Below are 22,511 nucleotides of genomic sequence, written 5' to 3'. Positions count from 1 at the left end.
TTTCATATAGACAATTGACCACCCAAGTTGACCGGTGATTCACGAACGTTAAAACTTGTAAAAAACTATATGATGACATATATATGGTTATATATATAGTTAACATGATATTATGATAAGTAAATATATCATTAATTATATTAACAATGAACTACATATGTAAAAACAAGACTACTAACTTAATGATTTTGAAACGAGACATATATGTAACGTTTATCGTTGTAACGACATTTAATGTATATATATCATATTAAGAGATATTCGTACATCATAATATCATGATAATATAATAATTTAAAATCTCTTTTGATATTATAAACATTGGGTTAACAACATTTAACAAGATCGTTAACCTAAAGGTTTCAAAACAACACTTACATGTAACGACTAACGATGACTTAACGACTCAGTTAAAATGTATATACATGTAGTGTTTTAATATGTATTTATACACTTTTGAAAGACTTCAATACACTTATCAAAATACTTCTACTTAACAAAAATGCTTACAATTACATTCTCATTCAGTTTCATCAACAATTCTACTCGTATGCACCCGTATTCATACTCGTACAATACACAGCTTTTAGATGTATGTACTATTGGTATATACACTCTAATGATCAGCTCTTAGCAGCCCATGTGAGTCACCTAACACATGTGGGAACCATCATTTGGCAACTAGCATGAAATATCTCATAAGATTACAAAAATATGAGTAATCATTCATGACTTATTTACATGAAAACAAAATTACATATCCTTTATATCTAATCCATACACCAACGACCAAAAACACCTACAAACACTTTCATTCTTCAATTTTATTCATCTAATTGAACTCTCTCAAGTTCTATCTTCAAGTTCTAAGTGTTCTTCATAAATTCCAAAAGTTCTAGTTTCATAAAATCAAGAATACTTTCAAGTTTGCTAGCTCACTTCCAATCTTGTAAGGTGATCATTCAACCTCAAGAAATCTTTGTTTCTTACAGTAGGTTATCATTCTAATATAAGTTAATAATCATATTCAAACTTTGGTTCAATTTCTATAACTATAACAATCTTATTTCAAGTGATGATCTTACTTGAACTTGTTTTCGTGTCATGATTTTGCTTCAAGAACTTTGAGCCATCCAAGGATCCATTGAAGCTAGATCCATTTTTCTCTTTTCCAGTAGGTTCATCCAAGGAACTTAAGGTAGTAATGATGTTCATAACATCATTCGATTCATACATATAAAGCTATCTTATTCGAAGGTTTAAACTTGTAATCACTAGAACATAGTTTAGTTAATTCTAAACTTGTTCGCAAACAAAAGTTAATCCTTCTAACTTGACTTTTAAAATCAACTAAACACATGTTCTATATCTATATGATATGCTAACTTAATGATTTAAAACCTGGAAACACGAAAAACACCGTAAAACCGGATTTACGCCGTCGTAGTAACACCGCGGGCTGTTTTGGGTTAGTTAATTAAAAACTATGATAAACTTTGATTTAAAAGTTGTTATTCTGAGAAAATGATTTTTATTATGAACATGAAACTATATCCAAAAATTATGGTTAAACTCAAAGTGGAAGTATGTTTTCTAAAATGGTCATCTAGACGTCGTTCTTTCGACTGAAATGACTACCTTTACAAAAACGACTTGTAACTTATTTTTCCGACTAGAAACTTATAATTTTTTTGTTTAGATTCATAAAATAGAGTTCAATATGAAACCATAGCAATTTTATTCACGCAAAACGGATTTAAAATGAATAAGTTATGGGTAAAACAAGATTGGATAATTTTTCTCATTTTAGCTACGTGAAAATTGGTAACAAATCTATTCCAACCATAACTTAATCAACTTGTATTATATATTATGTAATCTTGAGATACCATAGACACGTATACAATGTTTCGACCTATCATGTCGACACATCTATTTATATTTCGGAACAACCATAGACACTCTATATGTGAATGTTGGAGTTAGCTATACAGGGTTGAGGTTGATTCCAAAATATATATAGTTTGAGTTGTGATCAATACTGAGATACGTATACACTGGGTCGTGGATTGATTCAAGATAATATTTATCGATTTATTTCTGTACATCTAACTGTGGACAACTAGTTGTAGGTTACTAACGAGGACAGCTGACTTAATAAACTTAAAACATCAAAGTATATTAAAAGTGTTGTAAATATATTTTGAACATACTTTGATATATATGTATATATTGTTATAGGTTCGTGAATCAACCAGTGGCCAAGTCTTACTTCCCGACGAAGTAAAAATCTGTGAAAGTGAGTTATAGTCCCACTTTTAAAATCTAATATTTTTGGGATGAGAATACATGCAGGTTTTATAAATGATTTACAAAATAGACACAAGTACGTGAAACTACATTCTATGGTTGAATTATCGAAATCGAATATGCCCCTTTTTATTAAGTCTGGTAATCTAAGAATTAGGGAACAGACACCCTAATTGACGCGAATCCTAAAGATAGATCTATTGGGCCTAACAAACCCCATCCAAAGTACCGGATGCTTTAGTACTTCGAAATTTATATCATATCCGAAGGGTGTCCCGGAATGATGGGGATATTCTTATATATGCATCTTGTTATTGTCGGTTACCAGGTGTTCACCATATGAATGATTTTTATCTCTATGTATGGGATGTGTATTGAAATATGAAATCTTGTGGTCTATTGTTACGATTTGATATATATAGGTTAAACCTATAACTCACCAACATTTTTGTTGACGTTTTAAGTATGTTTATTCTCAGGTGATTATTAAGAGCTTCCGCTGTCGCATACTTAAATAAGGACAAGATTTGGAGTCCATGCTTGTATGATATTGTGTAAAAACTGCATTCAAGAAACTTATTTTGTTGTAACATATTTGTATTATAAACCATTATGTAATGGTCGTGTGTAAACAGGATATTTTAGATTATCATTATTTGATAATCTACGTAAAGCTTTTTAAACCTTTATTGATGAAATAAAGGTTATGGTTTGTTTAAAAATGAATGCAGTCTTTGAAAAACGTCTCATATAGAGGTCAAAACCTCGCAACGAAATCAATTAATATGGAACGTTTTTAATCATTAAGAACGGGACATTTCAGTTGGTATCCGAGCGTTGGTCTTAGAGAACCAGAAAATTTGCATTAGTGTGTCTTATCGAGTTTGTTAGGATGCATTAGTGAGTCTGGACTTCGACCGTGTTTTCTTTAAAAATGATTGCTTAACATTTTTGTTGGAAACTATATATTTTTAACATATGAATATTATGTGATATATTAATCTCTTAACGTGTTTGATATTATGTGATAGATGTCTACCTCTAGAACAAGTCCCATTGACTCACCTAATAATAATGAAGAGTCAAATGTAAATTGGAATGATTTGTGGACTGATTCACAAGTTCCCGAAGAGGAACCGGAAGAAGAGTCGGAACCGGAAGAAGAATCGGAACCGGAAGAAGAATCGGAACCGGATGAAGAAATAGAACCGGTGGGGGAAATAATAAAACGGTTAAGTAAAAGAAAATCCTCAACCAACCGACCAAGGTTAATTATGGTCAATGGTGTTTCCGCCAAGGAAGCAAAATATTGGGAGGATTACCAATTCTCCGATGAATCGGATTCCGACGAGAATTCCGATGATGTTATAGAAATTACCCCAACTGAATTTAAAAAGGCAAAAGAAAATAATAAGGGAAAGGGCATAAAAATAGAGAAATCTAATTCCAACCCCGATGAACTTTATATGTATCGTCAACCCCCGAAGTCCTTAAGTTGTAACAATGACCCGGGAACCTCTAAACCACCAGGTTTTTTCTAAACCAATGTGGAAAATTACGGCTCGTATTAGGGGAACATCATATATCCCTAGAAACTTGGCAAAACGAACCAAAACCGAAGAAGAAGAAACGAGCGAGTCGGAATAAGATAGTTGTATTCGTGTGGTGTAATATATGTAATATAGTGTGCTTATGCTTTATGACATATGTAAAAATTGCTTGTATTAATAAGTATTTTTTTATGAATCTAACTCTTGTCTATTTTAAAGTTTAAAAACACAAAATGGATAGACAACCCAATATTTTAAGAGACCTACCCGGAGACATGATTGATGAAATCTTGTCTAGAGTCGGTCAGAATTCCTCGGCACAACTATTTAAGGCGAGATCAGTTTGTAAGACATTCGAAGAACGTTCTAAGAATGTCTTGGTTTATAAGAGACTTTCGTTTGAAAGATGGGGGATATCACATTGGGAAACCCAAAAGTTACGATGTGTTTACTTTGACGCATATATTGCGGGGAACCCAAATGCTATTTTACGCAACGGGTTAAGAAATTATTTTGACTCAATATATCCGAATATTGGACTTCGTGATTTAGAAAAAGCGGCTAACATGCAACATAAAGAAGCATGTTATGCTTACGGATTAGTAATGTTCGCTTCTCACCAAAGTGAGAACAAGAACATCGGGCTACAACTATTAAACAAAACGTTTCCACAAGTGACGGAGTCGGTAATTGGGGTAAGAAATGAGGTTTTTAGATTATTACGGGACTGTTGGACATTACGTAACCCTCGTCCCTTTGATGACGTTACAACACGCTGTCTTATCAACGGCCATAACGGTTATGTTGCACAAGACCAAGGATGGGAAGTAGTCCTAGTAAAACCAGAATGCATGACTTGTTTCTGGACGTATGAATTACGTGTCTTTATTGCCTTTGCTGAACGACTTGTGTACTAGCTAGAATTGTCTTCACAACTATCTTGTATCAAAGTTATTGTGTGCTATATTTCATGCTTTATGTAAAATAAGCGGTATTGTAAGTTTGTAAAATATTGTATAAAAGTTTGAACGCGAAATATTATTATAATCAGTTTTTCATATAGAATTGTAGTAGTTGAATTGTATATTAGCTACTAAGTATGAACTTAACGGGTAGGTACTACCCGAATTTAAACTTATAAAACGCTAATATGAAGAAAAAGCTTTTATAAATGAGTTCATATTATGCTACGAAATACTATTAACTACTCTTAATATTCTGTATGATTAACTTGTTCCATTTAACTATTTTGAAGGAAATGGCACCGACTACTCGACACACCGTGAATATGAATGAAGAGGAATTCCGTACTTTTCTAGCTTCAAACATAGCCGCAGTACAGGCTGCGCTACATACCAACAATAACCTTGGATCTAGCAGTACAGGAAATCGTGTAGGATGCACCTACAAAGAATTCACTGCCTGCAAACCTTTGGAATTTGATGGAACCGAAGGACCGATCGGATTGAAACGGTGGACCGAGAAGGTTGAATCGGTGTTTGCCATAAGTAAGTGTACTGAAGAGGACAAAGTGAAGTACGCTACGCATACCTTCACAGGTTCTGCGTTAACATGGTGGAATACCTATCTAGAGCAAGTGGGACAAGATGATGCGTACGCACTACCGTGGTCAGCATTCAAGCACTTGATGAACGAGAAGTACCGTCCCAGAACCGAGGTCAATAAGCTCAAGACAGAACTTAGAGGGTTACGAACCCAAGGATTTGATATTACCACGTACGAAAGACGATTCACAGAATTGTGCCTATTGTGTCCGGGAGCATTCGAAGATGAGGAAGAGAAGATCGACGCGTTTGTGAAAGGATTACCGGAAAGAATCCAAGAAGATATAAGTTCACACGAGCCCGCCTCCATACAACAGGCATGTAGAATGGCTCACAAACTAGTGAACCAGATTGAAGAAAGAATTAAAGAACAGACTGCTGAAGAGGCCAATGTGAAGCAAGTCAAAAGAAAGTGGGAGGAAAACGGTGATAAGAATCACCAATACAACAACAACAGCAATTACAACAATAATCGCAACAATTATCCCAACAATCGCAACATCAATCGCAACTACAACAAACGGCCCAACAACAACAACAACAACAACAACAACAGCAACTACAACAATCATCCCAACAACAATAATAACTGCAACAACAACAACAATCAGAAGCAACTATGCCAAAGGTGTGAAAAGAATCACTCGGGGTTCTGCACCAAATTTTGCAACAAGTGTAAAAGAAATGGTCATAGCGCGGCGAAGTGTGAGGTCTACGGACCAGGGGTTAATAGAACGAAAGGAACAAATGGTGTCGGAACGAGTAATGGCGGAGCAAGTAGTGTCGGAGCAAGTTATGCCAATGTAGTTTGTTATAAATGTGGAAAACCAGGCCACATTATTAGAAATTGCCCGAACCAGGAGAACACGAATGGACAAGGCCGTGGAAGAGTTTTCAATATTAATGCGGTAGAGGCACAGGAAGACCCGGAGCTTGTTACGGGTACGTATCTTATTGACAATAAATCTGCTTACGTTTTATTTGATTCGGGTGCGGATAGAAGCTATATGAGTAGAGATTTTTGTGCTAAATTAAGTTGTCCATTGACGCCTTTGGATAGTAAATTTTTACTCGAATTAGCAAATGGTAAATTAATTTCAGCAGATAATATATGTCGGAATCGAGAAATTAAACTGGTTAGCGAAACATTTAAGATTGATTTGATACCAGTAGAGTTAGGGAGTTTTGATGTGATAATCGGTATGGACTGGTTGAAAGAAGTGAAAGCGGAGATCGTTTGTTACAAAAATGCAATTCGCATTATACGAGAAAAAGGAAAACCCTTAATGGTGTACGGAGAAAAGGGCAACACGAAGCTACATCTTATTAGTAATTTGAAGGCACAAAAACTAATAAGAAAAGGTTGCTATGCTGTTCTAGCACACGTCGAGAAAGTACAAACTGAAGAAAAGAGCATCAATGATGTTCCCATTGCAAAAGAATTTCCCGATGTATTTCCGAAAGAATTACCGGGATTACCCCCACATCGATCCGTTGAATTTCAAATAGATCTTGTACCAGGAGCTGCACCAATAGCTCGTGCTCCTTACAGACTCGCACCCAGCGAGATGAAAGAACTGCAAAGCCAATTACAAGAACTTTTAGAGCGTGGTTTCATTCGACCAAGCACATCACCGTGGGGAGCTCCTGTTTTGTTTGTCAAGAAGAAAGATGGTACATTCAGGTTGTGTATCGACTACCGAGAGTTGAACAAACTTACCATCAAGAACCGCTACCCACTACCGAGAATCGACGACTTATTTGATCAACTACAAGGCTCGTCTGTTTATTCAAAGATTGACTTACGTTCCGGGTATCATCAAATGCGGGTGAAAGAAGATGATATTCCAAAGACTGCTTTCAGAACACGTTACGGTCATTACGAGTTTATGGTCATGCCGTTTGGTTTAACTAATGCACCAGCTGTGTTCATGGACCTTATGAACCGAGTGTGTGGACCATACCTTGACAAGTTTGTCATTGTTTTCATTGATGACATACTTATTTACTCAAAGAATGACCAAGAACACGGTGAACATTTGAGAAAGGTGTTAGAAGTATTGAGGAAGGAAGAATTGTACGCTAAGTTTTCAAAGTGTGCATTTTGGTTGGAAGAAGTTCAATTCCTCGGTCACATAGTGAACAAAGAAGGTATTAAGGTGGATCCGGCAAAGATAGAAACTGTTGAAAAGTGGGAAACCCCGAAAACTCCGAAACACATACGCCAGTTTTTAGGACTAGCTGGTTACTACAGAAGGTTCATCCAAGACTTTTCCAGAATAGCAAAACCCTTGACTGCATTAACGCATAAAGGGAAGAAATTTGAATGGAATGATGAACAAGAGAAAGCGTTTCAGTTATTGAAGAAAAAGCTAACTACGGCACCTATATTGTCATTGCCTGAAGGGAATGATGATTTTGTGATTTATTGTGACGCATCAAAGCAAGGTCTCGGTTGTGTATTAATGCAACGAACGAAGGTGATTGCTTATGCGTCTAGACAATTGAAGATTCACGAACAAAATTATACGACGCATGATTTGGAATTAGGCGCGGTTGTTTTTGCATTAAAGACTTGGAGGCACTACTTATATGGGGTCAAAAGTATTATATATACCGACCACAAAAGTCTTCAACACATATTTAATCAGAAACAACTAAATATGAGGCAGCGTAGGTGGATTGAATTATTGAATGATTACGATTTTGAGATTCGTTACCACCCGGGGAAGGCAAATGTGGTAGCCGATGCCTTGAGCAGGAAGGATAGAGAACCCATTCGAGTAAAATCTATGAATATAATGATTCATAATAACATTACTACTCAAATAAAGGAGGCGCAACAAGGAGTTTTAAAAGAGGGAAATTTAAAGGATGAAATACCCAAAGGATCGGAGAAGCATCTTAATATTCGGGAAGACGGAACCCGGTATAGGGCTGAAAGGATTTGGGTACCAAAATTTGGAGATATGAGAGAAATGGTACTTAGAGAAGCTCATAAAACCAGATACTCAATACATCCTGGAACGGGGAAGATGTACAAGGATCTCAAGAAACATTTTTGGTGGCCGGGTATGAAAGCCGATGTTGCTAAATACGTAGGAGAATGTTTGACGTGTTCTAAGGTCAAAGCTGAGCATCAGAAACCATCAGGTCTACTTCAACAACCCGAAATCCCGGAATGGAAATGGGAAAACATTACCATGGATTTCATCACTAAATTGCCAAGGACTGCAAGTGGTTTTGATACTATTTGGGTAATAGTTGATCGTCTCACCAAATCAGCACACTTCCTACCAATAAGAGAAGATGACAAGATGGAGAAATTAGCACGACTGTATTTGAAGGAAGTCGTCTCCAGACATGGAATACCAATCTCTATTATCTCTGATAGGGATGGCAGATTTATTTCAAGATTCTGGCAGACATTACAGCAAGCATTAGGAACTCGTCTAGACATGAGTACTGCCTATCATCCACAAACTGATGGGCAGAGCGAAAGGACGATACAAACGTTTGAAGACATGCTACGAGCATGTGTTATTGATTTCGGAAACAGTTGGGATCGACATCTACCGTTAGCAGAATTTTCCTACAACAACAGCTACCATTCAAGCATTGAGATGGCGCCGTTTGAAGCACTTTATGGTAGAAAGTGCAGGTCTCCGATTTGTTGGAGTGAGGTGGGGGATAGACAGATTACGGGTCCGGAGATTATACAAGAAACTACCGAGAAGATCATCCAAATTCAACAACGGTTGAAAACCGCCCAAAGTCGACAAAAGAGCTACGCTGACATTAAAAGAAAAGATATAGAATTTGAAATTGGAGAGATGGTCATGCTTAAAGTTTCACCTTGGAAAGGCGTTGTTCGATTTGGTAAACGAGGGAAATTAAATCCAAGGTATATTGGACCATTCAAGATTATTGATCGTGTCGGACCAGTAGCTTACCGACTTGAGTTACCTCAACAACTCGCGGCTGTACATAACACTTTCCACATCTCGAATTTGAAGAAATGTTTTGCTAAAGAAGATCTCACTATTCCGTTAGATGAAATCCAAATCAACGAAAAACTCCAATTCATCGAAGAACCCGTCGAAATAATGGATCGTGAGGTTAAAAGACTTAAGCAAAACAAGATACCAATTGTTAAGGTTCGATGGAATGCTCGTAGAGGACCCGAGTTCACCTGGGAGCGTGAAGATCAGATGAAGAAGAAATACCCGCATCTATTTCCAGAAGATTCGTCAACACCTTCAACAGCTTAAAATTTCGGGACGAAATTTATTTAACGGGTAGGTACTGTAGTGACCCGAACTTTTCCATGTTTATATATATTAATTGAGATTGATGTTTACATGATTAAATGTTTCCAACATGTTAAGCAATCAAACTTGTTAAGACTTGATTAATTGAAATAGGTTTCATATAGACAATTGACCACCCAAGTTGACCGGTGATTCACGAACGTTAAAACTTGTAAAAAACTATATGATGACATATATATGGTTATATATATAGTTAACATGATATTATGATAAGTAAATATATCATTAATTATATTAACAATGAACTACATATGTAAAAACAAGACTACTAACTTAATGATTTTGAAACGAGACATATATGTAACGTTTATCGTTGTAACGACATTTAATGTATATATATCATATTAAGAGATATTCGTACATCATAATATCATGATAATATAATAATTTAAAATCTCTTTTGATATTATAAACATTGGGTTAACAACATTTAACAAGATCGTTAACCTAAAGGTTTCAAAACAACACTTACATGTAACGACTAACGATGACTTAACGACTCAGTTAAAATGTATATACATGTAGTGTTTTAATATGTATTTATACACTTTTGAAAGACTTCAATACACTTATCAAAATACTTCTACTTAACAAAAATGCTTACAATTACATTCTCATTCAGTTTCATCAACAATTCTACTCGTATGCACCCGTATTCATACTCGTACAATACACAGCTTTTAGATGTATGTACTATTGGTATATACACTCTAATGATCAGCTCTTAGCAGCCCATGTGAGTCACCTAACACATGTGGGAACCATCATTTGGCAACTAGCATGAAATATCTCATAAGATTACAAAAATATGAGTAATCATTCATGACTTATTTACATGAAAACAAAATTACATATCCTTTATATCTAATCCATACACCAACGACCAAAAACACCTACAAACACTTTCATTCTTCAATTTTATTCATCTAATTGAACTCTCTCAAGTTCTATCTTCAAGTTCTAAGTGTTCTTCATAAATTCCAAAAGTTCTAGTTTCATAAAATCAAGAATACTTTCAAGTTTGCTAGCTCACTTCCAATCTTGTAAGGTGATCATCCAACCTCAAGAAATCTTTGTTTCTTACAGTAGGTTATCATTCTAATATAAGTTAATAATCATATTCAAACTTTGGTTCAATTTCTATAACTATAACAATCTTATTTCAAGTGATGATCTTACTTGAACTTGTTTTCGTGTCATGATTTTGCTTCAAGAACTTTGAGCCATCCAAGGATCCATTGAAGCTAGATCCATTTTTCTCTTTTCCAGTAGGTTCATCCAAGGAACTTAAGGTAGTAATGATGTTCATAACATCATTCGATTCATACATATAAAGCTATCTTATTCGAAGGTTTAAACTTGTAATCACTAGAACATAGTTTAGTTAATTCTAAACTTGTTCGCAAACAAAAGTTAATCCTTCTAACTTGACTTTTAAAATCAACTAAACACATGTTCTATATCTATATGATATGCTAACTTAATGATTTAAAACCTGGAAACACGAAAAACACCGTAAAACCGGATTTACGCCGTCGTAGTAACACCGCGGGCTGTTTTGGGTTAGTTAATTAAAAACTATGATAAACTTTGATTTAAAAGTTGTTATTCTGAGAAAATGATTTTTATTATGAACATGAAACTATATCCAAAAATTATGGTTAAACTCAAAGTGGAAGTATGTTTTCTAAAATGGTCATCTAGACGTCGTTCTTTCGACTGAAATGACTACCTTTACAAAAACGACTTGTAACTTATTTTTCCGACTAGAAACCTATAATTTTTTTGTTTAGATTCATAAAATAGAGTTCAATATGAAACCATAGCAATTTTATTCACGCAAAACGGATTTAAAATGAATAAGTTATGGGTAAAACAAGATTGGATAATTTTTCTCATTTTAGCTACGTGAAAATTGGTAACAAATCTATTCCAACCATAACTTAATCAACTTGTATTATATATTATGTAATCTTGAGATACCATAGACACGTATACAATATTTCGACCTATCATGTCGACACATCTATATATATTTCGGAACAACCATAGACACTCTATATGTGAATGTTGGAGTTAGCTATACAGGGTTGAGGTTGATTCCAAAATATATATAGTTTGAGTTGTGATCAATACTGAGATACGTATACACTGGGTCGTGGATTGATTCAAGATAATATTTATCGATTTATTTCTGTACATCTAACTGTGGACAACTAGTTGTAGGTTACTAACGAGGACAGCTGACTTAATAAACTTAAAACATCAAAGTATATTAAAAGTGTTGTAAATATATTTTGAACATACTTTGATATATATGTATATATTGTTATAGGTTCGTGAATCAACCAGTGGCCAAGTCTTACTTCCCGACGAAGTAAAAATCTGTGAAAGTGAGTTATAGTCCCACTTTTAAAATCTAATATTTTTGGGATGAGAATACATGCAGGTTTTATAAATGATTTACAAAATAGACACAAGTACGTGAAACTACATTCTATGGTTGAATTATCGAAATCGAATATGCCCCTTTTTATTAAGTCTGGTAATCTAAGAATTAGGGAACAGACACCCTAATTGACGCGAATCCTAAAGATAGATCTATTGGGCCTAACAAACCCCATCCAAAGTACCGGATGCTTTAGTACTTCGAAATTTATATCATATCCGAAGGGTGTCCCGGAATGATGGGGATATTCTTATATATGCATCTTGTTATTGTCGGTTACCAGGTGTTCACCATATGAATGATTTTTATCTCTATGTATGGGATGTGTATTGAAATATGAAATCTTGTGGTCTATTGTTACGATTTGATATATATAGGTTAAACCTATAACTCACCAACATTTTTGTTGACGTTTTAAGTATGTTTATTCTCAGGTGATTATTAAGAGCTTCCGCTGTCGCATACTTAAATAAGGACAAGATTTGGAGTCCATGCTTGTATGATATTGTGTAAAAACTGCATTCAAGAAACTTATTTTGTTGTAACATATTTGTATTATAAACCATTATGTAATGGTCGTGTGTAAACAGGATATTTTAGATTATCATTATTTGATAATCTACGTAAAGCTTTTTAAACCTTTATTGATGAAATAAAGGTTATGGTTTGTTTAAAAATGAATGCAGTCTTTGAAAAACGTCTCATATAGAGGTCAAAACCTCGCAACGAAATCAATTAATATGGAACGTTTTTAATCATTAAGAACGGGACATTTCATTCTAGTGACTCACTTGGAATTTCTTCCAGGTTAAATCCTTGTGTAGTCTCATTTGAATGAGAAATCACGTCCCTTGGTCTAGGTATTGATGTAAAACGGGATTCATCAAATATTGCATCTCTTGATTCTATAACGGTGTTAATCGAAATAAAATCATTAGGTTCTATCACATAAAACCTATAGGCTTTGGAATGCTCAGCATATCCAATAAAGATGCAATCAACACCTCTTTCACCCAAAGTTTTCCTTTTGGGTTCGGTTAATCTTACGATTGCCCGACAACCCCAAACTCGCAAATAATGCAAGTTTGGTTGTTTCTTGTACCAAAGTTCGTAAGGAGTCATAGTTCCTCTTTTATTAGGAACTCTATTTAAAATGTGACAAGCTGTTAACATGGCTTCTCCCCAAAATCCGTCACTCAAACCAGAGTACGTCATCATGGAATTAACCATTTCCTTGAGAGACCTATTTTTCCTCTCCGCTACACCATTTTGTTATGGTGTATATGGAGCTGTAGTTTGATGAATATACCCTACAGATTGGAAATACATTGGATCATAATACTCACCACCTATATCGGTGTGCAACGTTTTAATTAAACCATTTTGTTGTAATTCCACTTCAGTCTTATAGATTTTAAATTTGTCTAAGGCCTCATCTTTAGAATGCAAAAGATAAACATAGCAGAACCTAGACGCATCATCTATAAATATGATTACATACTTCTTATTTTCTAATGAAGGTGTAGCATGAAAATCACAAAGGTCACTATGAATTAGTTCTAAATTCAAAGACGTCCTGCTTATGGTCTTAAAAGGTTGTCTTGTGATTTTATTCAACATACAAGTATTACATTTTTCAGAACATTTTTCAAAGGTAGGAATCAAATCAACTTTAGACATTTCTTACATTCTTTTATAATGTACATGTCCTAGACGCGCATGCCATAAACTTGACTCATTTGAACTAGAACTAATCATGCAAGCAGAATTATCAACAACAGGAACATTCTTAAGATTCAACATAAACATACCATTATTATAGTAGCCAAATCCAATAAACATGAAACCCTTCGACAAGATATACTTGTCAGATTCAAATACTTGTTTATAACCACACTTATTTAATATAGGATTGGAAATCAGATTCTTTCTCAACCCAGGTACATACACAACATTATTTAAAGTAATTGTCTTATCAGAACTAAATTGTAAAACAGTATCTCCACGACCAATGACAGGAGTGACTGATTCGTTCCCAATGTGAAGCACATCATCATCAGGTTGAAATGTCTTAAACCAATAGCGATCTTTAAATGCATGACATGTGGCCTCGGAATCAATCCACCACGCTATGTTATCATCCTGCATATAAAATGCTTCAGAAATATGTGATACATAATTCTGAACAGAATTTATAATACAATCAAAATTCTGACCTTGGTTAGGAACTTGGTCCTTAGACCCGTTTCCTGAACCCGAACCGCTTGCTCCATCCTTGTTGTTTCCAACAAGACATTCTTTCTTAAAGTGACCAGGTTTGCCACAAATCCAACAAGATAGAGATTTCTTATCCTTCTTGTTGGAACCATCGTTGTTCCCTTGAAACTTACGTTTCTTTCCATTGAACTTTTTGTTGTTTTGTTCCCACGTTTACCATCCTCAATCATGTTAACATAGGATGATGCAACGTCCTTTTCTTTAGTCTTACCACCCTCTTGATCACGTATTGATTCCTCAATACGTAGGGTGCCTCCCAATTCAGTCAAAGACAATTCTTCTTTCTTATGTTTTAACATGTGTTTGAAAGTCTGCCATGATGGTGGCATTTTGTCTATAATTGAAGACATTGGAATGGATTCATCCATTTTCAGATTGTGTTGTGTAAACTATCCCAAAATTCGAAGAATTTCGTGGAACTGTTCCATAACAGGCCTTGAATCCACCATTTTGTAATTATTGAAATTACTCACAAGAAACTTCTTACTCGAAGCATCTTCGGCCATGTATTTGGATTCAAGCGAATCCCATAGTTCCTTAGCAGTTTTTACAGATTGGTAAACATTAAAAAGAGCATCAGACATACCATTTAGAATGTGGCCACGACATATGAAATCATCGTTATCCCGCTTGTTTCTTCTCCTGATTTGATCCAAAGTTGCATCCTCAGGAAGTTCTGGCATGGGGGTGGATAGAACATGAACAACCTTCAACGTTGTTAACAGAAATCGCATCTTCTGTTACCATCTTCGAAAATTAACTCCTTCAAATTTCTCCAGTTTTGCAAACTGCCTTGTCATCTCTTTCACCGTTTCCCCAGACATAATTACAGACTAAATACTTTATAGATTTGTTAGAAATCGAGTATGAATTGACTGCCGGATTCGTTCTTCAATCGTGTAATCACTATCTCTATAAAGTATTTCGACCCTACGATTACCTCGGTTGCACGAAATCTTTACAGGGATCAAACAAGAACGCAATCAGTGTTTTTGGCAACGAAATCACTGATCAAATTGTTAGAGAATATGTGTGTGTTTCTGTTGGTTTGATGAATACAGAATGAATGAAAAAAAACGTTCATAAACTGTTATAGGAAAACAGTTAAACCGAAAGGGTGTAACCCTTCAATTTTGGCGGGAAAATCGGTTATACCAAAAGGCATACCTGTTCGCTGACACTTATTCGAATGCAACTGTTATAGGCGCAGCCCCCTTGACCCCGCATTTACTCGACAGTTAGTAGCCAACTCTTACGGGCGTGTACTCCACACTCTCCGAACCCGTTGGTAAGTATAGCTAGCTAACACCTGCATTCAAGTAAATCGCAACTAACTAAAATGTATGTTGGATGACACTAAAATCACCAACATAGATTGCCGGTTCGATTGGAATTGGACAAAAGGGGTATTGACCTCGACTCGATATTATGTCCCATATGCAAACACGAACCGGAATCGATTGAACATATGATCCTAAATTGCTCCAAGGTAAGGGATCTATGGTCTAGGATTTTTAGATGGTGTAATTTGGGCAACCCTATGTATTTAAACTTGAACGACATGTTCAACGGAAATGGGTCGAATTCGAATCGCATCACCTCTAAAATTTGGCAAGCAATCGAATGGGTGACGGGATACACAATTTGGAAAAAGTGGAACTCGAGGATTTTTGAAAACAAGGATTGGAACGTCCCGCTTGTGGCAAACGAGGTTCAAATTTTAAGTTTCTTATGGATATCCTCGAGATGCAAAAGTCTAAATCTGGATTGGAACCAATGGATTGTCAACCCACTAGTTTTCGATGATCATGGCTAATTTTCGTTGGTTGTATTATTACTTAGATTAAAGCTTTCGTGATAATTTTTTGTTTTCGGTTTTGCTGTTAGCTGTGTTTGACTTGTATAGCCTTTATACAAGGTAGGCTCCTGTATTCCTCTTTATTAATGAAATCTTCTTTTGCCTTTCAAAAAAAAAAAAAAAAATAATAATAAACATAATCATTCACTTGTTAAAACTAGTAATCGTGAATTAAATGTTTTTTTTTTCTTTTTTTTTTCTTTTTTTAAGAATGTGTCTCCGGTCTCCCTATAAAAACATATATACCCTCCTAGGGATGAGCACGGTACCGAACCGGAACCGAACCGTACCGGAACCGAAAAGTACCGGTACCGAATTTACCCAATTTCGAATACCGGTACCGTACCGTTTTTACAAAACCGGTACCGGTTCGGTACCGGATCGGTACCGGTAATTTTTGATATTTTACCTGTTAGTACCGAATTTGGACTGCAAAAAATATGGACTTCAAACAACATCATTCATACAAAAAACAACATCATTTTATATTAAAACAGCATCATTTTATGAGAAAGAAGATGCTGCACATCTGAACGCATGTTTTCAATTGCTCTTCCACATAAAGCCAATACATCTAGGTCAATATGGAAACTCAATATGGAGACCACTCGAATGAATGTAATAAGTTGACATGATAGATAATAAAATGGTCCGGTCAGACAGATTCGGTTAGCAGGTCAATATGGAAACTCAAGTACACGCCAAAATCAGGTCTGGTTGAGCTTGCGTGAATTACCCAAAAATTTTAAAGTTGGTACAAGTGAACTAGTGTGCCAAATCTGAGTCCAAATATTATATGAGATTTTATACATTATATTCTACACATTATTTGACTTTAGACTTTCAACAATAATTTAACTTATTTCCATTTGTAGTAATACGAGACAATACGGGAATTTTCCGGTACCGTACCGGTACCGCATCTTATGTACCGAAATCGAAAAGCCAAAAAAACTGGAACTGAAACCGGTCCCGTTTACCATTCGGTCCGGTAAAACGGTACCGGTACCGGGTCGGTACCGGTACGGGATCGGTAAATTGGTACTTATGCTCATCCCTATACCTTCCCCAATTTTTAGTTTATTTAATATTTAATTTTCCGTATTAAAGTAGTGCTCCGTAATTCACAAGTAACAACATTCTATTACTGTCACACCCAGCGCTCTCAAATCTATGATGCTACACTAGAAGAAGAAGAAAAAAGAATAATGGTCAGTTAAGTTATTACTACATTTTTACATTATTTTCGCATTATACCCTGTAATTACTACCATGATTTTGTTTCTGTATTTATATTTATGATAAATTAGCAACTTAATTAAGGGAGGGTAATTCAGTATAAAGATCTAGGTTGTCAATGATGCAAATTTGTAGATCCAATCAATCTACCAGCACATTTTCAGTTTTGATCTCAGAAGGGGTGTTTACTTACACGATTGTATTATTTTCTTAAAATGCTTTTGCAAATTAAAACTGTAATCTTTGTTAAAAGAATTTAGGGTTGGCAGATAAAATAATGCACAATTTGATTTGTTTCAGTGTTTTATATATTAATGCAATCCTATGAGAATCAGCAATGCAGGTTTTTCAGCTAAGATTGATTAGTTGTTAATGCAATTAACTGATACTAATGTGTGAAAATAAAAAATAAAAAGGAAGCATCTTTGATTTTTTTGAGATGCAAGCATCAATGTTGATTTATTCACTAATCAAAATCAAATTGTGTTGTACAATTTGTATATATACAGGAGAAGGAAGCAAAGAAGGAAGCTTTTAGGAAGTATTTAGAGTCTAGTGGTGTCCTCGATGCTTTAACCAAAGGTTCGTTTGCTTGATCTTGAAACGTTGTTCAAATATACTACCTTTTTTTTCGCTAAATGAACTGCTTCAGCTTGTTAAAGAATGAACAAAATTGAATTGAAGTGAACTTGTGCGTAATTTTGCAACCGATTTTAACTTTCATTTTCTTAAAACTTCATTTGTCTTGGTTATATTTCTGAGTTAAAGTGCATTATGTGTCACTTTTGCAAGGGCATTCTTACTAAAAACAGAAGCACTAACAATTGAAAGAATGTACTTCAAATTTTTTGTAATTTGGAATTGAAGCTTATTCACTTATGCAATTCCAATTTCAAGCAATGTTGTAAACGGCGGCCGTCTTAGCCGACCAGTCGGTTTGGTGACCAGCTCGTCCCGTTTCGCCAGAAACGTCTAATTAGTCGGTCAATGCTAGTCAAAGTCAATCAAATTAGGTCTGAGTCCGTATGAGTCGGTCAAAGTCAAGGTTGGTCAAAATTTCATATTTTAATACTCAAATCTTGTGCCCTGTGCATATGCTTGAAATAATTACGTTTAAAATATTTATGTGTAATATATATATATATATATATATATATATATATATATATATATAGTGGTAGGATCAAGAGGGAAGTAACCATTCGGGGGGAAGCGGGGGGAAGCAAAAACTTTTTTTTTTTTTTCGTTTTTTGAAAATACTTTGTTCACGAACATTATAGATGAGATGAAAATATGAACATTTAGTAGAGACACTTTGTGATAAATGTTTTTATTTTGGCGGGAAAACGCTCGAAGAAGTAATATATAACAATTATCGTGTTTTTCGAGCATATTTTGAGGTTTTAGCTATTGGGGTTTAGATATTAGGGTTTAGATATTAGGGTTTATAGGGTTTAGATATTAGGGTTTATAAATTTAGGGTTTAGGGTTTAGATTTAGGGTTTAGATTTAGGATTTAGATTAACCCAAAACACCAAACCCTAAACCCTAAACTCTAAACTCTAAATCGGGCTAAATTTTACTTCACAAAACATGAAGAAAAAAAACGTTCATATTCTTCACGAACAATATTATCTTGAATGTTATTTTTGTCGATCGTTTTCCCGCCTAAATAATAACATTCATCACGAAGTGTCTCTTCTAAATGTTCATATTTTCGTGTGATCTTGATGCCGGAAAAAAAAAATTAAAAAAAAACGAAAAAAAAAAAAAAAATTTGCTTCCCCCGCTTCCCCCCGATTGGTTACTTCCCCATTGATCTTGCCCATATATATATATATATATATATATATATATATATTTATATATATATATATATATTACTAAAAGTCAACGTTAGTCAACATCCGACTAGTCCCGACTTGACTGACTACTCCTTTTAAAGTCCCGACCGACTAGTTTCCGTTTCCCGACTTTTCCAACCATGATTTCAAGCCATGGTATTTGAATTATGTCAGAAATACAATATGTACTGTATCTTTTTGGCCCTCGGATGCTAACTGTTACAAACATTTTATAACATGTAGTTCTTGTGGCTCTATATGAACAAAACGATAAGCCTTCTTCAGCAGTTGAGTAAGTTGTCATCTTTGATAACTTAACTTCCCTTTTCACAAGAATTATGCATATATTTGACAAATGATGATAACGATATGTAGATACATCCTCCATTTCTTCATAGTTAACATGTTTTAAGATACTTAAACTTCTTTTTGGTTATCAGGTTTGTGCAGCAAAAACTAGGTGGACCAAGCCTATCTGAGTATGAAAAACTACAAGCTGAGATGTCTGAATTGCAGATCAGATACAATGAACTTTTGACACTTCACCAAGAAAAATGTACTCAGGTCAATCTCGTTATTCTTTATTATTTATATTTATGACTCATACCAGAGGTACAGTTGACTTTTGGAATCAACTTTCTTTAGTATCATTATGCAAGTTCATAGTTTGTAGGGAATTTGCTGCAAATTTTTGACCTTTTACAGCTTAGGTAATTAAAACTAGATTAGTTAACTTCTTCTGTATTTTTTTTTTTTTTTTTTTTTTTTTTTTTTTTTTTTTTTTTGCTCGTGGAGCGAATATTCACCCGAAATTATATAGTGATTTCGGGCATGTATTTCATTTTAAGCATTGTTAACAGTTTTTGAGAGTAAGTTACCCTTAATTGGACAAAAGTGAATTACATTACCTTATATTTATAGAAACTTTTGCCTATTTATGTATCTTTCTCTAGATATTTCAATAATACAGTCTTCTTTTTGATTTGGATCCATTTGACTTCAGAAGTCAACTGATACATTTCTTTAGTTCTTTTACGAGTGTGGAGGTGGAGAGTAGTCGATGTACTGAAGGGTTAGAAAGGTGTAGTTCTTACAGTAAAAAACATTAACATATATTGGTTGCTATACCATTCCCTTAGGCCTTAGCTTATACTGTTTTTTGAATATTATCAGAAATTAGCATATAACTAGTATTGTGGGCCCCACGATGTTTGGGCAATTTGGAAAAAAAAAGCAAGAAAGGGAAAAAAAGAAGAAGAAAAAAAACGGAAAAAAAAGGGAAAATTGGTGAGGGTGGGGTTGTCAAGTGGACTAATGAGGGATGGTTTAGAATACACCATTTAGTATATACAAGTTTTTAGTCATGCTCTTCGCTGTGGTTGAGAAGAATTTTGTTGTACATTACAATATGTTTTCGAGTGAAGTAATTTGACGCTAATAAGTCATTCATAAACCAAAAAACAAAAGTCGATTTAACGGACCGAACACGTCTACATTATTTTTCTAAAGAAAGTTAGATTTTTTTTTTTTAAGATTGTAAAAAAGGTAAGAGAATAATTATGAAAATAACAAATATTTAGTATGTCTTTTTGTTTTTTTAGATTGTAAAAAAGTTAAGAGAATAATTATGAAAATAACATATATTTATGCCTTTTTTAAAATATTAAATTGAAGAAAGAATTTTAGGGGGCATATTGGAAGATTAGAAAGTTAAAGGATAAAAGACAAAAAATCAATATTGCAAAACTAAAAGTTAAAGGGTTAAAAGTAAAATATGGAAAAGGTTGTGAAGTAGCCATGTGGACCAATGAATTGAGTGACTTTTTACACTAATTAGTATATATAATATATAATAATAATAATAATAATGCAAAATCTTCTTGTTTTGCAGCTTGAAGAATTGAAAAGTAGTCACACAGTGGCATCTTCTAATGAAAATGCTGAAAGAGAACTTCCTAAAGAAAACTGATGATGAATATTAGAAGAAACGAGCTGTTATGACTTATGGTCTCTCTACATGCCAAAAGGGGGCACCTTTATTATATATTGTATAAAGAAACATTTTATGTTGAGTATTTAAGGTTAGCAAGCACTTGCTTTTGAGATTTAATGTCAAATTGTGGCTATGTTTTATATATATGCACCATAAGTTGTCATTTTGAAACATGTTCAGTTCTAATAAATTAGAAACAAAGTAAAGCCATTGGACTTCATGCTTCCTTGATTACATGCATTCTGATGTGATGGATGGTGTGTAACTATATAGATCACCACATGTTTGATTTTGTGAAGTGCCTGATAAATTTACTTGATCTGTTAGAGCACGAGGTGTCCATGTCCATTTTTTGGTGTCCATTTCAAGGTCGAAAATGGACCTTGAAATTGATTAAAATGGGGTGTCTTTCGGTGTCCATTTAAAGGTCGAATATGTCTTGGAACAATAAGAAAATATAATAATTTAAAAACAAAAAGAAAATATTAAACCTAGCGTCCCTTGCTCGACTTCAAAAACCGACGGCAAGATTGATGGCGGCCCGGCGCCGTGAGTGGCGATGGCGAAGAGTGACGACGGATAGCGAGTGCTCTTATGATGTTAGAACTACATATGTCATGACAGTTGGAAAAATACATTAGTTCAAGCATGTGTGTGTATATATTACACACGTACATACATAATCATAACTAATCAAAATCAAATGAAGAATCTTGATTGTGGAAAGACGTTTGGATTGGAGATTGTACGCTCGCAACCAGGTTCAATCGTTTATTTCCTCTTGATGCTAATGCAGATTGTATGATAATTGACAGGTATATAAATGGGACATGGCAATGGAATTGGTCTCGGCCATTGCGCTCATGTCGTCATATAGATTCTTTAGCGAAGTTGAATGATCTTGTGTGTTCAGTTACATTATCAGAACATCCAGATTCATGGTCATGTTCTTTATCTAAGGAAGGTAATTATTTAGTTAAAGATGGCAGATCATTAATTGATGATTATACTCTGCCATCGACGGGTTTATATACTCGTTGGAACACTATCCTTCCACGCAAAGTCAACATTTTTGTGTGGAGGGTAGCGTTGGAC

General features: G+C 34.6%; 1 protein-coding gene across 1 annotated transcript; it reads left to right on the top strand.

Moving 5' to 3' along the window:
- Positions 1-17,453: 17,453 nt before the first annotated feature.
- LOC139896017 (uncharacterized) lies at positions 17,454-21,587 on the top strand. Its single transcript, XM_071878595.1, has 5 exons — positions 17,454-17,551; positions 18,089-18,161; positions 19,667-19,715; positions 19,864-19,987; positions 21,315-21,587. Exons 1-5 carry the CDS (start codon positions 17,549-17,551, stop codon positions 21,390-21,392), a joined length of 327 nt encoding a protein of 108 aa, XP_071734696.1. The 5' UTR covers positions 17,454-17,548; the 3' UTR covers positions 21,393-21,587.
- Positions 21,588-22,511: the final 924 nt, after the last annotated feature.

The sequence above is a fragment of the Rutidosis leptorrhynchoides genome, chromosome 3, assembly GCF_046630445.1.
Source record: "Rutidosis leptorrhynchoides isolate AG116_Rl617_1_P2 chromosome 3, CSIRO_AGI_Rlap_v1, whole genome shotgun sequence".
Taxonomy (NCBI): Eukaryota; Viridiplantae; Streptophyta; class Magnoliopsida; order Asterales; family Asteraceae; genus Rutidosis; species Rutidosis leptorrhynchoides.
Note: the sequence above shows the minus strand (reverse complement) of the source record. Positions and strands in the feature narration are given on the sequence as shown.